Source organism: Guillardia theta, assembly GCF_000315625.1.
Source record: "Guillardia theta CCMP2712 unplaced genomic scaffold GUITHscaffold_16, whole genome shotgun sequence".
Lineage (NCBI taxonomy): Eukaryota > Cryptophyceae > Pyrenomonadales > Geminigeraceae > Guillardia > Guillardia theta.
The window spans coordinates 987,401-1,003,651 of NW_005434658.1; the positions used below are offsets into that span (position 1 = coordinate 987,401).

General features: G+C 48.0%; 5 protein-coding genes across 5 annotated transcripts; 3 read left to right on the top strand and 2 right to left on the bottom strand.

Annotated features, from left to right (window-relative positions):
- Positions 1-42: 42 nt before the first annotated feature.
- Positions 43-1,643, top strand: GUITHDRAFT_104473 (hypothetical protein; the record flags this gene model as incomplete). Its single annotated transcript, XM_005837001.1, has 8 exons — positions 43-66; positions 120-514; positions 567-584; positions 629-760; positions 806-862; positions 910-1,335; positions 1,381-1,480; positions 1,557-1,643. 8 exons carry the CDS (start codon positions 43-45, stop codon positions 1,641-1,643), a joined length of 1,239 nt encoding a protein of 412 aa, XP_005837058.1.
- Positions 1,644-1,678: 35 nt separating this feature from the next.
- On the bottom strand, positions 1,679-3,236 carry GUITHDRAFT_104474 (hypothetical protein; the record flags this gene model as incomplete). The annotated part of the gene is made up of 3 exons (XM_005837002.1): positions 1,679-2,836; positions 2,881-3,024; positions 3,072-3,236. The coding sequence occupies 3 exons, from the start codon at positions 3,234-3,236 to the stop codon at positions 1,679-1,681; spliced, it is 1,467 nt and encodes a 488-aa protein (XP_005837059.1).
- A 2,810-nt stretch (positions 3,237-6,046) lies between these two features.
- Positions 6,047-8,696, top strand: GUITHDRAFT_85597 (hypothetical protein; the record flags this gene model as incomplete). The annotated part of the gene is made up of 23 exons (XM_005837003.1): positions 6,047-6,080; positions 6,129-6,194; positions 6,244-6,303; positions 6,354-6,421; positions 6,474-6,563; positions 6,609-6,667; positions 6,713-6,755; positions 6,805-6,886; positions 6,934-6,978; positions 7,039-7,076; positions 7,127-7,187; positions 7,236-7,330; positions 7,378-7,433; positions 7,483-7,562; positions 7,612-7,695; positions 7,797-7,862; positions 7,935-8,029; positions 8,077-8,173; positions 8,223-8,282; positions 8,331-8,368; positions 8,418-8,463; positions 8,507-8,557; positions 8,604-8,696. The coding sequence occupies exons 1-23, from the start codon at positions 6,060-6,062 to the stop codon at positions 8,694-8,696; spliced, it is 1,494 nt and encodes a 497-aa protein (XP_005837060.1). The 5' UTR covers positions 6,047-6,059.
- A 3,118-nt stretch (positions 8,697-11,814) lies between these two features.
- Positions 11,815-13,039, bottom strand: GUITHDRAFT_67434 (hypothetical protein; the record flags this gene model as incomplete). Its single annotated transcript, XM_005837004.1, has 8 exons — positions 11,815-11,922; positions 11,965-12,052; positions 12,104-12,192; positions 12,235-12,301; positions 12,351-12,418; positions 12,465-12,590; positions 12,640-12,712; positions 12,993-13,039. Coding segments are annotated over 8 exons (666 nt in total), but the record flags the coding sequence as incomplete, so codon positions are not given.
- Positions 13,040-13,451: 412 nt separating this feature from the next.
- On the top strand, positions 13,452-15,016 carry GUITHDRAFT_104476 (hypothetical protein; the record flags this gene model as incomplete). The annotated part of the gene is made up of 9 exons (XM_005837005.1): positions 13,452-13,556; positions 13,601-13,960; positions 14,007-14,087; positions 14,134-14,199; positions 14,242-14,337; positions 14,501-14,568; positions 14,617-14,684; positions 14,734-14,842; positions 14,893-15,016. The coding sequence occupies 9 exons, from the start codon at positions 13,452-13,454 to the stop codon at positions 15,014-15,016; spliced, it is 1,077 nt and encodes a 358-aa protein (XP_005837062.1).
- Between the last annotated feature and the right edge of the window lie 1,235 nt (positions 15,017-16,251).

Below are 16,251 nucleotides of genomic sequence, written 5' to 3' on the forward strand. Positions count from 1 at the left end.
GGGAGGACAGAGAAGGAAATGTGAAACATTGTTGAGCAGGTCATGTCAGAATCAGCATCAAAGCAGGTCCAGGAGGACAAGCAGAGCAGGGAGGAGGATCGGACGCAACAAGTTGCAAGGCATCTCAACGAGCAGACGGGAGCTTGAGGAAGGAAGTGAGGGTGAGGAAAGGGTACGTCCCTCCAGCTGAGGACATTCAAGAGGAACTCTTGCGCAAGAAGCCAAGGACCGAAGAGCAGGACGAGGTCGATACCAACGAGACGAAAGCAGAGGACGTGACCACCACCAGCAGCAGCAGCATTACTTGTTGGGATGAATATTTGCATGCCTTCGGGTCCTCTGAGATTCGCAAGTGTCGTGAATGTACAGTCCATGCTTGCTCTGTTGGTTCCAATGCTGTCAATGAGGACAGCTACGCCATCGGGGAAGAGAACGTCTTCGCTGTGTTTGATGGCCATGGTGGCCCTGAATGTAGCCGCTGGATGGCAAGACACGTCATCTCAGAGTTTGACAAGTGAGAGAAGTACGATCCGCCGACAACCCTCGAGTCTGACAACAGGCTGCAGGATTTGTCCTCGGAACGGGTCTGGTGACGACTTGGATTCGATAGAGGAGATGTTTTTTCAAGCACCAAGAAGCCGAAAGAGAAGGAGACTGAGAAGCAGGAGATGAAGAAGAACCTCAAGACTCTCTTCGCGCGGCTGGACGATACCTACATGTCAAACTATGGCGCTCAAAACCCCTTCTGTGGGTCCTGCGGGTAACTTGCTTGAATCTCTTGCAGCTTGTCGCTGAAGAGCTCTAGTCTGCTATGCCACGTGAGTGGAGGGAGTATATGGTCAGCGAATGTGGGAGACAGCCGGTGAGAGCTGTTATCTCCGAGAACAAGTCGTGACATGCTTTCTTCAGTGCTGTGGTTGTTCGCCGTGCTGAGAATGGAGTCCTGAAGGCGATTCGTATCACATCTGATCAGAACACAAGTTGTGCTCGGGAGTGTGAGAAAGTTTGTAAACGATCAGGCGACTTTTATGCGATCAGGCTGCACAAAGACGACGAGCTGGCTCAGAAAGCAGACCCTACACTTGACTGCAAGAAGAGAGTCGCGGGAACCCTCATGGTCACGCGAGCTCTTGGCGATGGTTTCTTGAAGGACCCAAAACTTTGCCCTGACAGCATGAAAGACAACATGCCCTATATAACAAGCAAACCCCAGGTGAGGGAAACCGTTAGAGGAAGCAGCGACTCGTTCCTCATTATCGCCTCCGATGGAGTCTGGGACATTCTCGATGACAACGATGTCGCCCTCGAAGTCATGAACGCGTACAAGAGCAGCGGGTGCTCCTTAAACGTCTTGACCCACTCGCTGACATGCAAACATAGGGACTCAAAGAAAGATCATTCCCAGCCTGTGGAGACCAATCTCGCTGTTGCCGTGGCGAAGGCGGTGATTCAGGAGATGATGACTCGGAGATATGTGATGGTATTTCTGCTCGCCTTCTCCTCGCCTTCTCCTCTCGCTCTCCTTTCGTTCTTCTTGACTGTCTCACTTGTGGCAGCTGGCAGAGCTCAGTCAAATGAAAGCAACTGAGCGGAGGCATTATATCGATGACGTCACGGTGCTCGTAGTCGACTTGAAATCTTGATTCCGCCATTGCGATTTAAAGTTTGTTTTCTGCCCTCACTGATTCACATCGAGTGTGAAGTCCGGGACGAGAAGAGGTTCTTCCACTTGAGATTTGTCCTTCGACTTCCATCGAAGCCATGGGGGGTAGGTAAGGAAGAGAATCCCGCTGACAACTGCGATGCACAAGTTGATCCAATAGAATGTTTCCTGCTTTTGTGCAAGGACGGCTAGCGGCTCAATGGAGAAATTGAAGAGGCCGGAGATTGCGTAGAGGGTCCCCCACAGCTTGCCGAAGTTGTCATACCCAAAGGTAAAGGCGACAGTTGTCGCCATTGTGCCGAAGAGAGCGGCTCGGTAGTACGCGAAGAGGAGGAAGCCTACGATCTGGATCTCTGTCCTCGCTATGAGGGTGCACACGCTATGCAAGATAGCTGCAGCAGAGAGAAGAGCGATGCCGACCCACAGAGGGAAGTTATCCAACGTGTAGCCGACAGGAAGAGTCATCACCAGCCCCCCGAGTGGAAGGATCCAAGCGAACAAGCTGCAGAGGGACTGAACGACATTCTGCGACGGTTGTAGACTCTCTTCATAGTGCAATGCCTTGGCGTAGCCTGACAGGTGGAGGGTTCGAAGGTTCTCGTCAAAGGGACTCGAACTGTTTGTGAACCACATCATGCGCAGCTGATCGTCGACAGTCCCGATGTACAAGTTGATATGCAGCAGGTGGAAAGCAGTGAAGAAAGCGCACATGAGGAACTCGGCGCTTCGCACTTGCTTCCAGAACGAAGATGTCTTCAACGACGGTGCAGCAACTTGAGACGCATTTGTCGCACCTCGCTCCTCATACCGATCTCGCGGCCACAAACAGGGAGCAGTGATGAGGATAGCTGCAGGAGCAGCAACGTACATAGAGAAAGCGTCCTTCCTGGTGAAGGGCGTGTGGTCGGTGACAAGCTTCATGACCTTGAGGTTGAGAGACGAGACGTCAATCATCACGTTGAGGATCGTGATGATGGTCCCCGAATAGGCGGGAAGTAAGTTTGCGAGATGCATCATGGACAGCACAATGGGCAACCCGCCAACAGCCATAAGAATGTACCCGAGCATGAACAAGTCCATGGCAGAAGTCGAGATGGCGAAGATGAAGCAGCCTGCGCCAAACAACAGCGCTCCCATCATGCAGCAGATTCGAGGACCGAGAGAGTCGAGAACCTGAGAAGCCATGTCAACATGACAAGCTGAAAATCGCCTCTCACCAGTCCCGTTGGCCAGACGCAGAAGCAAAAGGCGCTGGTCGCGAGCGTGTACATCATTTGCAGCTGGACAGCCTGCTCCTCACAGGGAAACTTAGTTTGGCACTTGTAAGCGTAGACTCCCTCCTCCTGCAGCATAATTTGAAGCTGCTTGCATGGGTCACAACGAGGTGGAAGAGCAGGAGAGAGCTGACCGGGGCCCATCCGAACACAACTCCACTGGTGAGCACACTCTCAAGGGCTGCTACAAGAACCAAAAACACACTACTGCATGTTCCTGGAAGTTTGCGTGTTTTTGGATCTTCTATGGTCTGTTCATGATCGTGTTCATGGTTGGAATATCTTTCCAAAGGATACATATCAGGCAGAATATGTTTAGAAGCTCACAATACCCAGCGATATGATCTTCTGAAGGTTGCTCTGAATCTTGATTCATAGGTGAATAGAAAGCTTCAAGCTGCAAAGAGTAAGTTAGTAATTGGTGAAGAGCTTCTCTTATCTACATGGACAACGCTCTCATTTCATTCACTTCTCTCTCTCCCTCTTTCTGTATCTCTCTGTCTCCGTCTCTGTCTCCGTCTTTGTCTCTGTCAAACCATGCCGGGGTTCCAGTTATCTTTTTTTTTTTTTTTGGTGGCGCCAAGGAGTTTTAAAACCTTCAAGTTGTGAGCCTTTTCTCCGAGCCTCTGGCGGACCGGCGGACCGTCCGGCGGCGGCGGCCCCGGCAGGGCGGCCCCGGCCCGAGGGCCAGGCCGGGCTGCCATCAGTGAGCCGCCCGGATCATGTGATCGGATGTGGGTTAAGGATGTGACCGTAACGGTAGGCCGGCTCGGATCACTGACCGTACACACTGAGAAGAGTCGGATCAGCCCGGTGTGATCGGCCCTTCAAGGCTTCAACAGCGGCCAGGCAGTGCCGCCGGGCCCGGGGGCCATCCGACTGACCGGGACCGTACAAAGTACGGTACGGTACATTACGGTAATGCCGCATGATGATTTATAGAAAGACTATCCCGCCTCCCCGGGGACTACCGCCGTGGCGTTTCAATGATGATTTGCTAAGTTCAATTGTTTCAGCCCAGTGGCGGCACACGGCCCGGCCCGGCCGCAAGTTGCCCCTGTGGCGGCGTGACCGTTGACACGGCGGGTCGGACTCCCGGCGCGGCTCCCGGAGTCCGACTCGGACCGTGACCGTACGGTTTGGAGCCACGGCCCCGGGCCCGCCGGGGCCCGCCGGGTCCGGGCCGGGCCGAGTCACTGAGTCACGGTGGGCCCGGCAGCCCGGCCGGCCTCAGTCACTATGCCCAACGCCGGGTGGGACAGGGTGGCTCAAGGATCGGATGACATCTCAGACTTTACTCAAAGTTAAGTAAAAGATCAGGAGAAAGGTTCTGGAATTCTCTGTACCGGGTGAGAGGGACTGAGATCCTTCTCGTTCCTCCTGTTCCTGCTCCTGCAATAGTTTCCTGCTCCTGCTGCTCCTCCTCCTCCTGCTCCTGCTGCTCTTGCTCCTGCTCCTGCTCCTGCTCCTGCTCCTGCTCCTCCTCTCAACTTTGGACTGGATAAACCTATCCATTCCTTCGTCCTTGACACTGGCCCATGTCTAGGCTACAAAATCTGGGCACATATGCTTCTTTTTGTTTGGGGCGGATCGCTCCTATCAGGTCCTTGACAAGCAGATCTTTGAATTGCATCAAGCTCGACACTAGCAGAGGCATCAGATTACCTCTGCCTCGCTCCATCGTCAGCTCTGCTACAATTGGCAACGTATCAAGACCATTCGTTCTCAATTCTTCTGTTAGATCGTTTCATGTTGGGAACGTGCTTCTTTTACCAAAGAAACGTTCTTCACCCAAACTTGCTGACGAACAGAAATCAACAGACGAGGAGTATGAAAATACAACAGGCAGCTCGGAAATGAACCTGAACGTTGTTCCGGAGGTATCGGAAGTGATGATTCAAAGAAATCCCAGCAGTTCCGGCTCCACTGGAACAGAGCTGGTGCGTCAGGATCCGAACCAGATCCCAAAGGAGGTGGTTGCCATCCCCGTATTCCGTAGACCAATCTTTCCCGGGATCGCTACACCGATTGCCTTGACCAACTCTGATTTCAGTGAGACTCTCCTCAAGCTTAGAAACATCCACGGCAACAACTTCTACGTTGGTTTGTTCCTGACCAAGGACAACTATGATCGAGAAGATAGAACAATAAGCAGTGCAGACGAAATACATGAAATTGGTTGTCTTGCTCAGGTCCTGCATGTCCAGGCTGTCCATCCTATGGGAATACAGTTGCTGGTTGCTGGGACTGGGCGAGTACTGATCACTGGCACAGTGAAACGAGAACCGTTCCTGACTGTTTCAATTGAGCGCTTGCAAGACAAACTGTTTGATCCAAATGATAAGATCATCAAAGCGTACATGCTTGAAATCATGGCGACGGTGAAAAGTATTGTGAAACTAGAGCATTTCTTCAAAGAACAACTCCAGGCTATTCTTACTCAGGTACTTGCCGGGCTCTTCTGTTTCTCATCTAAGACATTTTTGTTGCAGGTGACCATACAAAATCCCTCGCACTTGGCGGATATAACTGCAAGCATGACTACTGCAGACAGAAGCTCATTGCAGGTAACTCCACTTTTCTTTTGTCATAACCAACAAATATTTGAATGATCAGGAAATTCTGGAATGTTTGGATATACAAGACCGTCTTACCAAAACCTTGAATCTGCTCAAAGTTGAGTTGGAACAGGTGAAGTAGCCACTTCGATTTCAAGAGCTTCCATGAAGACGTTGGTTTCCAGGCAGAAGTACAAAAGACTATCCACAAGCAAATGGAAGAGAAAATCTCCAAAAGTCAGAGAAAGCACTACCTTGCAGAACAGGTTTCTTAGTGCCTTAGTGTGTGACATAGAGTTTACTATTTTCGTTTCCAGCTCAAGATAATCAAGAAGGAATTGGGTCTTGAGGTTGATGAGAAGGTGTGGTAGTTCTCTGCTGCTCAAGTTTCGTACTGATTGTGGATCAGGAAGAGCTTATCCAAAAGATCAGCCAGAAACTTGCAGAGGTATCCAAAGCTTTCTGATTCATTTTTTGAGAATCTTTTTAATGATTCCTTTGAACCAGATCAATCCTCCTGAGGCTGCAGAGAAAGTGATCCAAGACCAAATGAAGAAATTGAGCATGCTCGAGGCAGCTTCATCGGTAAATTTGTTTGCACGAGTCAACGATTGATCATATTCAAACTGGTAGGAATATAATATGACGCGGTCTTATCTTGATTGGCTCATCTCAATACCATGGGGGGTGTCGACAGAGGTGTTGTAATTGGGAGGAAATCTGAAGCTATTAATTTAGTGAAATTCAGGATTCGTTGGATGTACAACGAGCAAAAGAGATTCTTGATAAAGATCATCATGGCATGAAGGTAAATACTTTCTCTGTTAGCATTTTTGTTGTAACAAAATGTTCGTGTAGGATGTCAAAGAGAGAATCTTGGAGTCGATTGCTGTTGGTATGCTAAAGGGGACAATCTCTGGAAAAATGTGAATTACGATTCCTGCATTGTAAACAAAGAATTCTCATGTAGCGATACAGTTTGTGCTTTAATGGTCCTCCTGGCGTCGGTAAAACTTCGATTGGCAAAGCGATTGCATCTGCTCTCAATCGCAAGTTCTTCAGATTCAGGTGCTCAGTTGCAATTACTTGGGTAATTGTTCTGACTTGAAGAAGTGTTGGAGGACTTTCCGACGTGTCAGAGATCAAGGGGCACAGACGAACCTACGTGGGAGGTAGATTTAAGTGAAGGTGTATGAGGATTTGATTTCTCTCTTCAGCAATGCCAGGGAAGTTGGTTCAGGCGCTAAAATCAGCGGGGAGGTGGATGCTTTTCTTGGAAGTTGCGATTTCTATTAACAGACGTTGCCAGCAATAATCCAGTGATCATGCTGGATGAGATCGATAAGCTTGGTAGAGGTTATCAAGGTGATCCTGCCTCCGCACTTTTAGAGGTGAGTGAAAGACTCTCAAGACAAGTTGAATGTTGAGCTCAACGCAGGTTCTAGACCCTTCTCAAAACTCTGAGTTTTTGGATCATTACATGGTACGAAAGCATTTGACATGAGAGACCGGAAATTTGTTGTATGGTGTAACCTTGCCCCAGGACATATCAATCGATTTATCCAAGTGTTTTTTCATCTGGTGATGACATCTGTCTTGGATTCAATCTGCGTGTGATGATCGCTGCCTAGCACGTCAAATGATCTGAGCACAGTCCCTGATCCTCTCAAGGATCGAATGGAGATCATTCAGGTGTGGACACGGAAGCACATGAGAGGCAATAACGAGCTCGATGTTCAGGTCTCTGGTTATGCTATTCAAGACAAAATTGCTATCGCCATGAATCATCTGCTTCCTAAGGGACGAGAGGAAATGGGTCTTACAGCTGAAAATAGGTTTCATTCTCTCGACATTTGCATATGGGGATGATACATCGTTGCAGTCAAATTCAGCCAGACGCGATGGTCGCATTGATAAACAAATACTGCAGAGAGCCAGGTAAGATTCACTGCTCAAACCAAGAATCTACGATGAGATTTTTTGCTAGGCGTAAGAAACCTTCAGAAGCAAATCGAAAAGTTGCTCCGTAAAATATCGTACAAAATCGCCACGAAGGAGTGCGATAAGGTTTTTGTTACTCGTAGTCACTTTTCTTGAAGTCATGATTCGAATGCAGGTGGAGGTCACATGTGAGAATTTGGAGTCGTTCATAGGCGCACCACTCTTCCCCAAAGACAAGATCTTTGAAACAACTCCAGAGGTTCGTTTGGAATTGAGATATTTCCTTTGTTTGCTCATTCGACACTGTCTTGAATATTTTCAAAATCGATTTTGTGTTCAAACTGAATTTTCTTCATGCAGGGAGTTGTCATGGGTCTTGCATGGACCTCGCTGGGGGGATCAACTCTGTTCATTGAATGCCTGCAGGTTTGGAGCAGATTTGCTTGCAGCTGACCGTTTTGTCCTTCTCGTCAGGATGTGATGGCCTGTCTGTTACAGGTATCAACAGCTGAAAAAGGAAATCTTCAGATGACCGGCAAAATGGGCGAGGTCATGAAAGAAAGTGCAGAAATCTCATACTCAGTCGCAAGAAAGTATGATTCAACGACCGTCTTATCTTTTTCGCACTGACATGCACAAGGTTTCTATCAAGAGCTTCCCCTGAAAATAATTTTTTGGAGAAGAACATTGTCCACCTTCACATACCAGAAGGCGCTGTGCCGAAGGATGGGCCGTCGGTAAGTAATTCTTTACTTTCTTGCTCCGATTCCTCATGCTTAAGATCAGGCTGGCATTACCATGGTAACTGCCTTACTTTCCTTGGCGATGAACAAGAAGATTGAGAAGGTGAGGTTAATCAGTGACTAAGCGATGCTTTGACGTCTGGACCTCAAGAAACTGGCGATGACGGGGGAGGTAACGCTGACGGGCAAGTAAGTAGATGATGAGAAGGACAAGCTTGAAATCTGATGAATGCTGTAGAGTCCTCCCTGTTGGAGGCATCAAGGAGAAAGTGCTTGCTGCACAGGTGAAGTAGAGCAGAGTAGAAAGTCATCCTAACGTCTATGCAGCGTGCAGGAGTGGAACAAGTTATCATTCCCATCGACAACAAACGTGACTGGGTACATGACAAAGAATTGCTGTGAGCGACGTGACTGTTAATGGTAGGAGGAGCTGGATGAGCAGATCAAAGAGAACATGCATGTCTCCTTCGCTTCTACATATGACGATGTGTACCAGACAGTCTTCGGCAGTAATTGATAAATCTTATCAAGGGTCATTCCACACCAACCCTTCAATCTATAGTCATGAAAAAGGAAGCACCACCCAACGGATCTTCGCTATCCTCATTCTCGTCGATGAGAATGATAGGTTCGATTTCTGCTCCTGCTTTCCCATCTCTCCTACTTGTGATCTCGGCGGAAGGGAGGGATGAGTCTTGCTCGTCATCTGAGCTGACTATCTCGATTGTCTCGTTTGTACTGTCTGTCCGGTGTGTCTGGGATACCTCGAATAGTCGCATTACTTCGCTTCTGATAAGATTCTTGTGCTCCTTCACAATTTTCGACCAATTACTCCCGAAATGTATGCTCACCCCGTCCATGACCATTCTCAAAGTAAGTTGATCCCTTTTCACTTGAAATGAATTCATGAACTGATGAATCCGCCAACAAAGTTTCCGCTGCAGCTGCTCATGGTCGTCAGGTGATAGAATCTCCTGCTGATCAAGAGTTCCGCATCGTTGACTCTCAACAACAACACATGCTGATTCATTTACCCGTCTCTCGCTTTGATCGCTCTTACATGCCGCGGCTTGTGGGTAACTTCTAGTTGTAGTCTTCCTTTTGCCTGTGACAGCTCCTGGCTTGCTTGTTGGTGGCATTTTTCTTTCCGATACTTTTCGTTTCTTTTTCTCTTTTTCCTCGTTTTCTGATTTAGTATCAGGAGCACTTGACCCGTTAGAATGTGAGGCTTGGAGTAGATCGATCTTGCAGCTATCAGAATTAACATCATTCTTTGCTGTGGATTCACTTCGATGGAATTTGTTTGGTATCAAATTTTTGGCGTGCAAATTCGAGTTCATGATTTTGAGCTTTTCGAGATTCTTCATCTTGGCAATTGATATGAGCTTCGCAAACTTTTCTCTAGAAGCTTGTTGAGATGAAGGGATAGAGTTTTCGGGCCTCTTGTGCATCTGACAAGACAAAGATCTCTGTGTGTTGCTATCTGATAGTGGTTCTGCTCGTGTCTCAGTTTCTCTCCCTTTCCCGGGCTGTAGTAACGACTTTTCTCCAACCATCTGACTGTGATGTTTATCAGCAACTGAAGTATGCTGTGAAGTGTTATCTCTTTGCAGCTCCGTTGGTTGACAACTCATATCATGACCATTGTTCAATGCTTGTTCGTCAGAAAACGCCTCGAAGCAAGCAATGCCCATGTAAGACCAGAGCTTACGACCTTGACTTTCATGCATCTTCAAGTGATTGAACGCATCATCATGACAGGAGCAAAGGATTTTCAGTCTGCTCCATTCTTGCAAAAGAGCTTTTGGCAGCAACGGAGGAGTCGAAGTCACCGAGATGGTTCGATGCCTTCCCTGAGCCTTTCCTGCTCGAACCTCCTCTGCTGTCCTCAATGTCATCCTTGACGTCAACGGCTCCCAAGCTTCTTCGTCTTCCTTCCCGCCAAAAATCTGCACAAGTTGGGATCCTGCATTGACTAACTTGATCATACCGATCTTGCTCCTGTTGCTCAGCTTCAGAAACAGCTCCCCTTGCATCCCTGAAAAGCGCCATGTTCTATAGCCCTCTTCTCGAAGCACTTCACCTCCTCCATAACCATATACTTCTGAGCTTGCCGTCAGAAAACTCAACTTCAACCTGTCGAGCGTCGGGAGAAGGTGAGTTGAGGATTGGTAATTCAACATCACAATCCAAACAGAAAAATCGTTCGTTCAAGATCTGTGAAAAACAAACGATGAGATGGAAGTAACACAAAGCATTTTCCTCATTCTTGTTTTGGTGGATCCTAGTCCAAACTGTCTCTGCGACGATTCATAATCCTAACCGTCGCTTCGCTATCATTTCTCAATTCATTCAAGCTATCCAGATTTCCTCGTTCTGAATTTCTCCTCCTTGCCTCCAATACAAGCTCTTGTCACTCTTGTCGTGCCATTTATCGTTTCCTCCTTCGCTTCTACCTACTTGCTGCTCTCCTCCCCCACTGCTTTCTTCCCCATCATCCCCTCAAATCCAGTGGCATGGCAAGCATGTCGCCGAGTGGCGGGAGTTTCCGAAGAACCGTTACTCCCTCCGTTATCGTCCGCTCGCCCTGGCACCGGGCCGGGCGGTGGCAACTTGAACGGTCACTGCGGTGAGTCATGCCGTTGTGCCGATGGCATCATGGCATCGATCATGGGTACCGGCGTACGTACAGAAGCGCGGCCCGCCCGGAGTCTACCGGCCCCGGCCGGGCGCCGTGTGGTGCCACTACTCACTACTGCCACTCCCCGGGCTGGAGCGGGGCCCGGAGGTGCTCTGTGGGGGTCTGGATAGAATTGAGTACGTTCACTGCCCGTTATTCAGTGTCGGATCAATGAACTTTGATTCTTAGAGACTCCGAGCCAGCGTCGCTCTGAGCTTTGGAATCGTGACAGCCTGACGCTCGACAAGCTTCGGGTAGTTCACCTCCGATTGTGAACCTTTCCGAAGCTCCGACGGCAGTGTCGGCGGCGCCGCAGTGCGGAACTTCGGAACGAGGCATCGGAAAATTTAACTCACTGTGAGCGAAGGCTCAGCAAACAGCACGATCCTATTGAGTTTCCCGATCGGACGGCACTGCGGCAGCCTCATTCTGTCCCCGGGACGATGACCGTTACATTTTGCGTTGCAGTCTGCGAAATTGATCACCCGCCCGAACCTTGTAATTCTTGAGCACTTTGACGACAAATCCCTGACTCCAAACGAACGGCAGGCAAAATACGCCGACTCGAACAAAGCAGAGCATAAAAAACGGCCATCGCCCCAGAAGCTCAGCTCTGCCATCGAAATATGATGAGGCACTCCGCCAAGGGGAACAGAGTTGAATTTCAACTGTTTTTGACTTTAAACCCATTGTTTCTGTATGTGCGTGTGTAGAACTGTCCAAAATCAAAAGTGAATCATCTTTTCAAACAGGATCTTACAAAGGCACCTGACAGAACAAGACCAGGAATGAGACATTCACCATAGCGACAAATATCACGGGAAATATCTCTGCTTTGCAACCCTTTGAAAGTGTTAAAGCGCCTCCTCTGTTTTTCAAATCTACCTTGCGAAATCGGAGGGAATAAGAAACCCCATCTTCAACAACTGAAAAAAAAATCAGATAGAGCTATGTTTCAATCAATCTCAAGACCTGCGATATCTTGAAAATAAAAATAATAGAATGACAGCGTAAAAAATCCTCCAGAGCAAAATTGAATAATTTGAAAGACAGTGAGATATTTCTACGTGAAGCATTATTCGTGATTGAATAACACGAAGTTTACCTTCCACCACACCGTTTTCCCTAGCGTAGCCATCATGTAGTAGAAATACATCACCACATGCACAGCGCTGTTGAATAAGCATCCAGTTCTTAAAGAATGCCTTGTCAGAGCAAGACAAACATATGAACGATCGAATCACATTATAGGCATGTACCATCCCTGGAACCCCAACCAGGCGGAAAACGGCACAATTGCATGATGATAGCAATGAAGAAAATCCAAAGGTTTCTTTTCAAACGTCAGCGGCAGCAGAGTGTTTTTTTTCATCACCTTTTTCAGCACGAGAAATATTGTGTCCAACAGCTCATAGTATTTGCTAAGATAAAAGAGGTAGCTCCTGCAATCATAACTCAGTGTTGCAGTCGTATAATTAGAAGAAGGGCAACCAGAAAAACAGTCGTCCATTGGGCGGCCCTTCCGCTTGCCAACAGAAAACCTCGAACATGCTTGTTTTCTTGACATCCTCTTGTTAAGCGAGCCTGTTGCACAAGGGGACTTACCTGCCAGTGTAGAAATGTTTCATAGCCCTGGCCAATCAAGATGGCGAGCGAGAATAACGAAAGCGCTCCATTATGGAGAGCATAAGGCCATTTTAGCTTCATAGGCTTTTTGTCCCTCATGATGTACTATGACCAGGTGATCAGCTTGTCTTGAGGCAACAATCATGAAGTTTACCTGCACTGCAAACAACAAAATGACATAGCTTATTCCAGATACTACGGGATACTTCCAGTTACTGAGCAACGCACTGCAGTTGAGAATTAGAGTGGGAAGAAAAGAAATTGGTGAAGGCTAACTCTTGTAACAATGCTCGTGATTACGTGATAAGATATGATTGGAGTAGATGAACAAGAACCATGTCATCAACTCCCGAAAGGAAGTGTGCCCCTTTCGCTATCGAAACAGGGAGTGTAGCATGAGAAAAGTAGCGAGTGTAAGAATCAGCAATCACAATAGACGAAAATTGGTATGACGACGGCATAATTGCTGGGAATGTACATCCGGTACCAAGATCAAGGGCGCATTACCGTTCGTCCCAGTGGAAGCCATCGCGAAATGACGAGAGCATGCTGCTGGGATGGGTAGGGGGATACAGGGGTGGTTGTCATGGGAATTTAAAAACCACCCCACCTGGTTTTTAAGCAACTAGGGGTGGGAGGGGGTGAATATAGGATGAGAGGGGGTGGGGGTGCAGGAACTGCTAGTTGTGACGGCTTGACTGGATGTAGAGTAAAGGTTTTAGTCAAGAATCCGACTCTCCGGCTCTGCCTCAGCGAATTTTTGAAGTGCACGTGAAGATGGCTTGTAAATGCTTAAAACTTTCACAGGAGAGGAGTAGGAGGAAATATCTGGACAGAGCATGAGGATGAGGAACAGAACATTGGCCATAGCTTCAGATGGACGAACAAGATAGAAATTCAAAGGAGAAGGAGTAGACACTATTTGTTCTTGTGCTTGACGCAGCTTACAACGTTGCAGGAACAAGAATGGTACTCCAACTTGATGTGGGAATAAACAAAGAAGACAGCAACAAGCTTCCTGCCATAGACGACTTCTTTGGCTCTTATGGAAAACACGCGAGCAATTTGGATGTACCATATCATGCCTCCATCATAGCTCGTTGAGCTTGTTTTAGGTTGAAAGACAGCACAATTCACCTCGCCAAACTGAACGAACCAAGAGAAAGGCGGTTCTTGAACCTGACGCACAAAAAGACAAAAGAACCAAAACAAAAACCGCCGCCAAGGCGTCATCTAAACTAGACAAAAAGATCGAAGCAAAGGAGAGTCAGGAAGATGAAGAAGAAGAGGAACAGGAGACAGGAGTCGACGCTGACTCAAGGGAGTCAGACGGCAATGAGGAAGAAGCGTTGGAGCGGACGCTGTTTGTGGGAGGAGTGCCTCTTGCATCTACGAGGAAATCGATCAAGAAGTTTTTCCAAGAATTCGGGTTCATCGAGTCAGTAAGAATGAGGAGTATTCCCATCAGTAATCCGGTGAACTTGAGAACGAAGCTAGTCCGATGCTCACTTTCGTGGTTAGAAATTGCCGAAAAAGACTTCTATTGCCTTGGGCATGGTCAATTCAGAAAGAGAAACCTGCAACGCGTATGTTCGCTTTAAGGTATTTCAAAAAGCAGCTGCAATAAGAATGACTGATTGTACCTCAGGAAAAGGGGTCTGTCGCGAAAGCGCTATCGAAGAATGGGTCTCTCATGGAGGGTCACAGGATCAAGGTATGTCATTCAACTTGAGTGTTGGGTTCACAAGGCCTTCAGGTTGACCATGCCAACATCTCAAAGAACTACAACGTTCGCTTGAGTGTTTTTGTCGGCAACTTGCCGTTCAACGCAGGCAAGCGATTCCACAAACATGTATTCAATCTAAAGTTTGCACAGAGGAAGAATCTTTACAAAAATTCTTCTCAAATTGCGGGGAAGTGACAAACGTACGAATCATAAGAGACAAGAAGACTTCGCTTGGTGCGAGCCATTCTCATAATGGATTCTTTCCTGAATCAAATGCTGGGAAGGGAAGGGCTTCGGATACGTCACCTTCACAAACGCAGAGGAAGTGCAGCTGGCATTGAAAAAGCATGAAGCAAAGTCAGTCTTCACGAAGGCAATTAGATTCTGATCTGCTCTGTCACGTAGATTTGAGGGACGAGCTCTGCGAGTGGTGAGGGCTGCCAAGCGACCAGCACAGACAGAAACTTCGAAAGGTTCCTCATGCAATATGAAATCTTCAAACGTTGACTCATGGATGTGCAGAGGACTCAGGAAAGTTTTCCGGAGCTAAGAGACGATTGCTTGAGAAAGGGAAGCAATTGGACGAGATTGACAAGGGGAAATCGAGCAAGAAAGCTAGAACAGTTCCACAGTAACAAACTCGCACAACTATAAGACTTTTGTCTCATGATTGTTTCACAGGTTCAAAGCCCCGAAGCCCAAGGGAGGGATCGTCAAGGGTGGGAAGAAACGGATGAGGGCTAAGAAAGCTCAACAAGCTGCACAAAAAGCAGCTAAAAAGATGACCAAGAAACGAAAGACTTAGATGCAATTCCTGTGGCTTAATCTCAACCTTTACAATGTACTTTCCTCAAAACAAAGTTGTTTCCAAGCGAGTTTTAGACAGCTGAAAGAGAAAAGGACAAAACTTTGCAGGAAGGTGTCAGGAAGAATCTGAATGCACATGGTTGATATGGGAGGACCGGGCCCCTTCCCGACGCATGCACATCCGCGGCGCGTAGGGAGAGCGCAAGGGGACCGCAGGAAGCTGCGAGCAAGTGCTTGGTATAGTTCAAACAACTTTCTAAAGAGGAGGTCGAAGCTGTTGTATTTTCTTTATTGACTGAAAAAGAAAGGCAAACCGGAGCAAACAAAGGAGGGGGAGGGTCAAGCCGACAAACCCTACTAAGAAACGATGAAGGCAGCGAAAACCACTCCTCCAACCACGCAAGCGACGGCAGATCAGGACAAAGAGCAGTAGCGCAAAGCTCATGCGAGGAGGACGGCAAGACCCATGCGAGAGCGATACTTGAGGATTTAGGGGGGGGTATAGGGTTTAGGGTTTAGCACTGAGTAAATTCGCAGAGATGCATGTGCTGGCCTGCTCGCTGAAGGTGGACAAGAAGGACCGAGTGGAGATGAGGGAAGATGATGAAGAAGAGGAAGACATGGAAGAAGAGCAAGGCGAGGGCGAGGAAGGAGACGGGGCGAGCCCGTACCGAGCTTGAGCTGCGCTGAGCATGAAGCAAGACAACACGGCGAAGTCGAAGAGCAACCGACGAGCCAGCAAGGTAAGCAAAGTAAGGAGAAAAGGTAGGACTCCGGGAGGCAACCGAAGGCCAAGGTGAGGAGAGGCAACTCTTCTGACTGAGGCTGAGGAAGCTGAACAGAGGAAGAGTAGTTCAAGCGGCCGAAGGCCGAGGGGAGGAGAGGCAACTCTCCCGACCGAGGCTGACTGAGGAAGCCAAGAGAAGATTGCAGAAGCTAGTAGAAAGAAGGAAGAGACCTCAGAAGCAGGGTTAGCATTGTAGGCCGTGTACTCCCAGTGCTCGCGCGCCTCTTTAGACCAGGATCAAATTGAGAAAGCCCACAAATGAGGCCAAGCAAGGACTTAGAGTTCAGGGTTTAGTGTTTAGTGTTTAGTGTTTAGTGTTTAGTGTTGAGTGTTTAGTGTTGAGTGTTTAGTGTTTTTTAGGGTTTAGGGTTTAGTGTTTTTTAGGGTTTAGGGTTTAGAGGGTCCTTATTTCCTGGCAGGTTCCTTATTTCCTGGCAGGTTCCTTA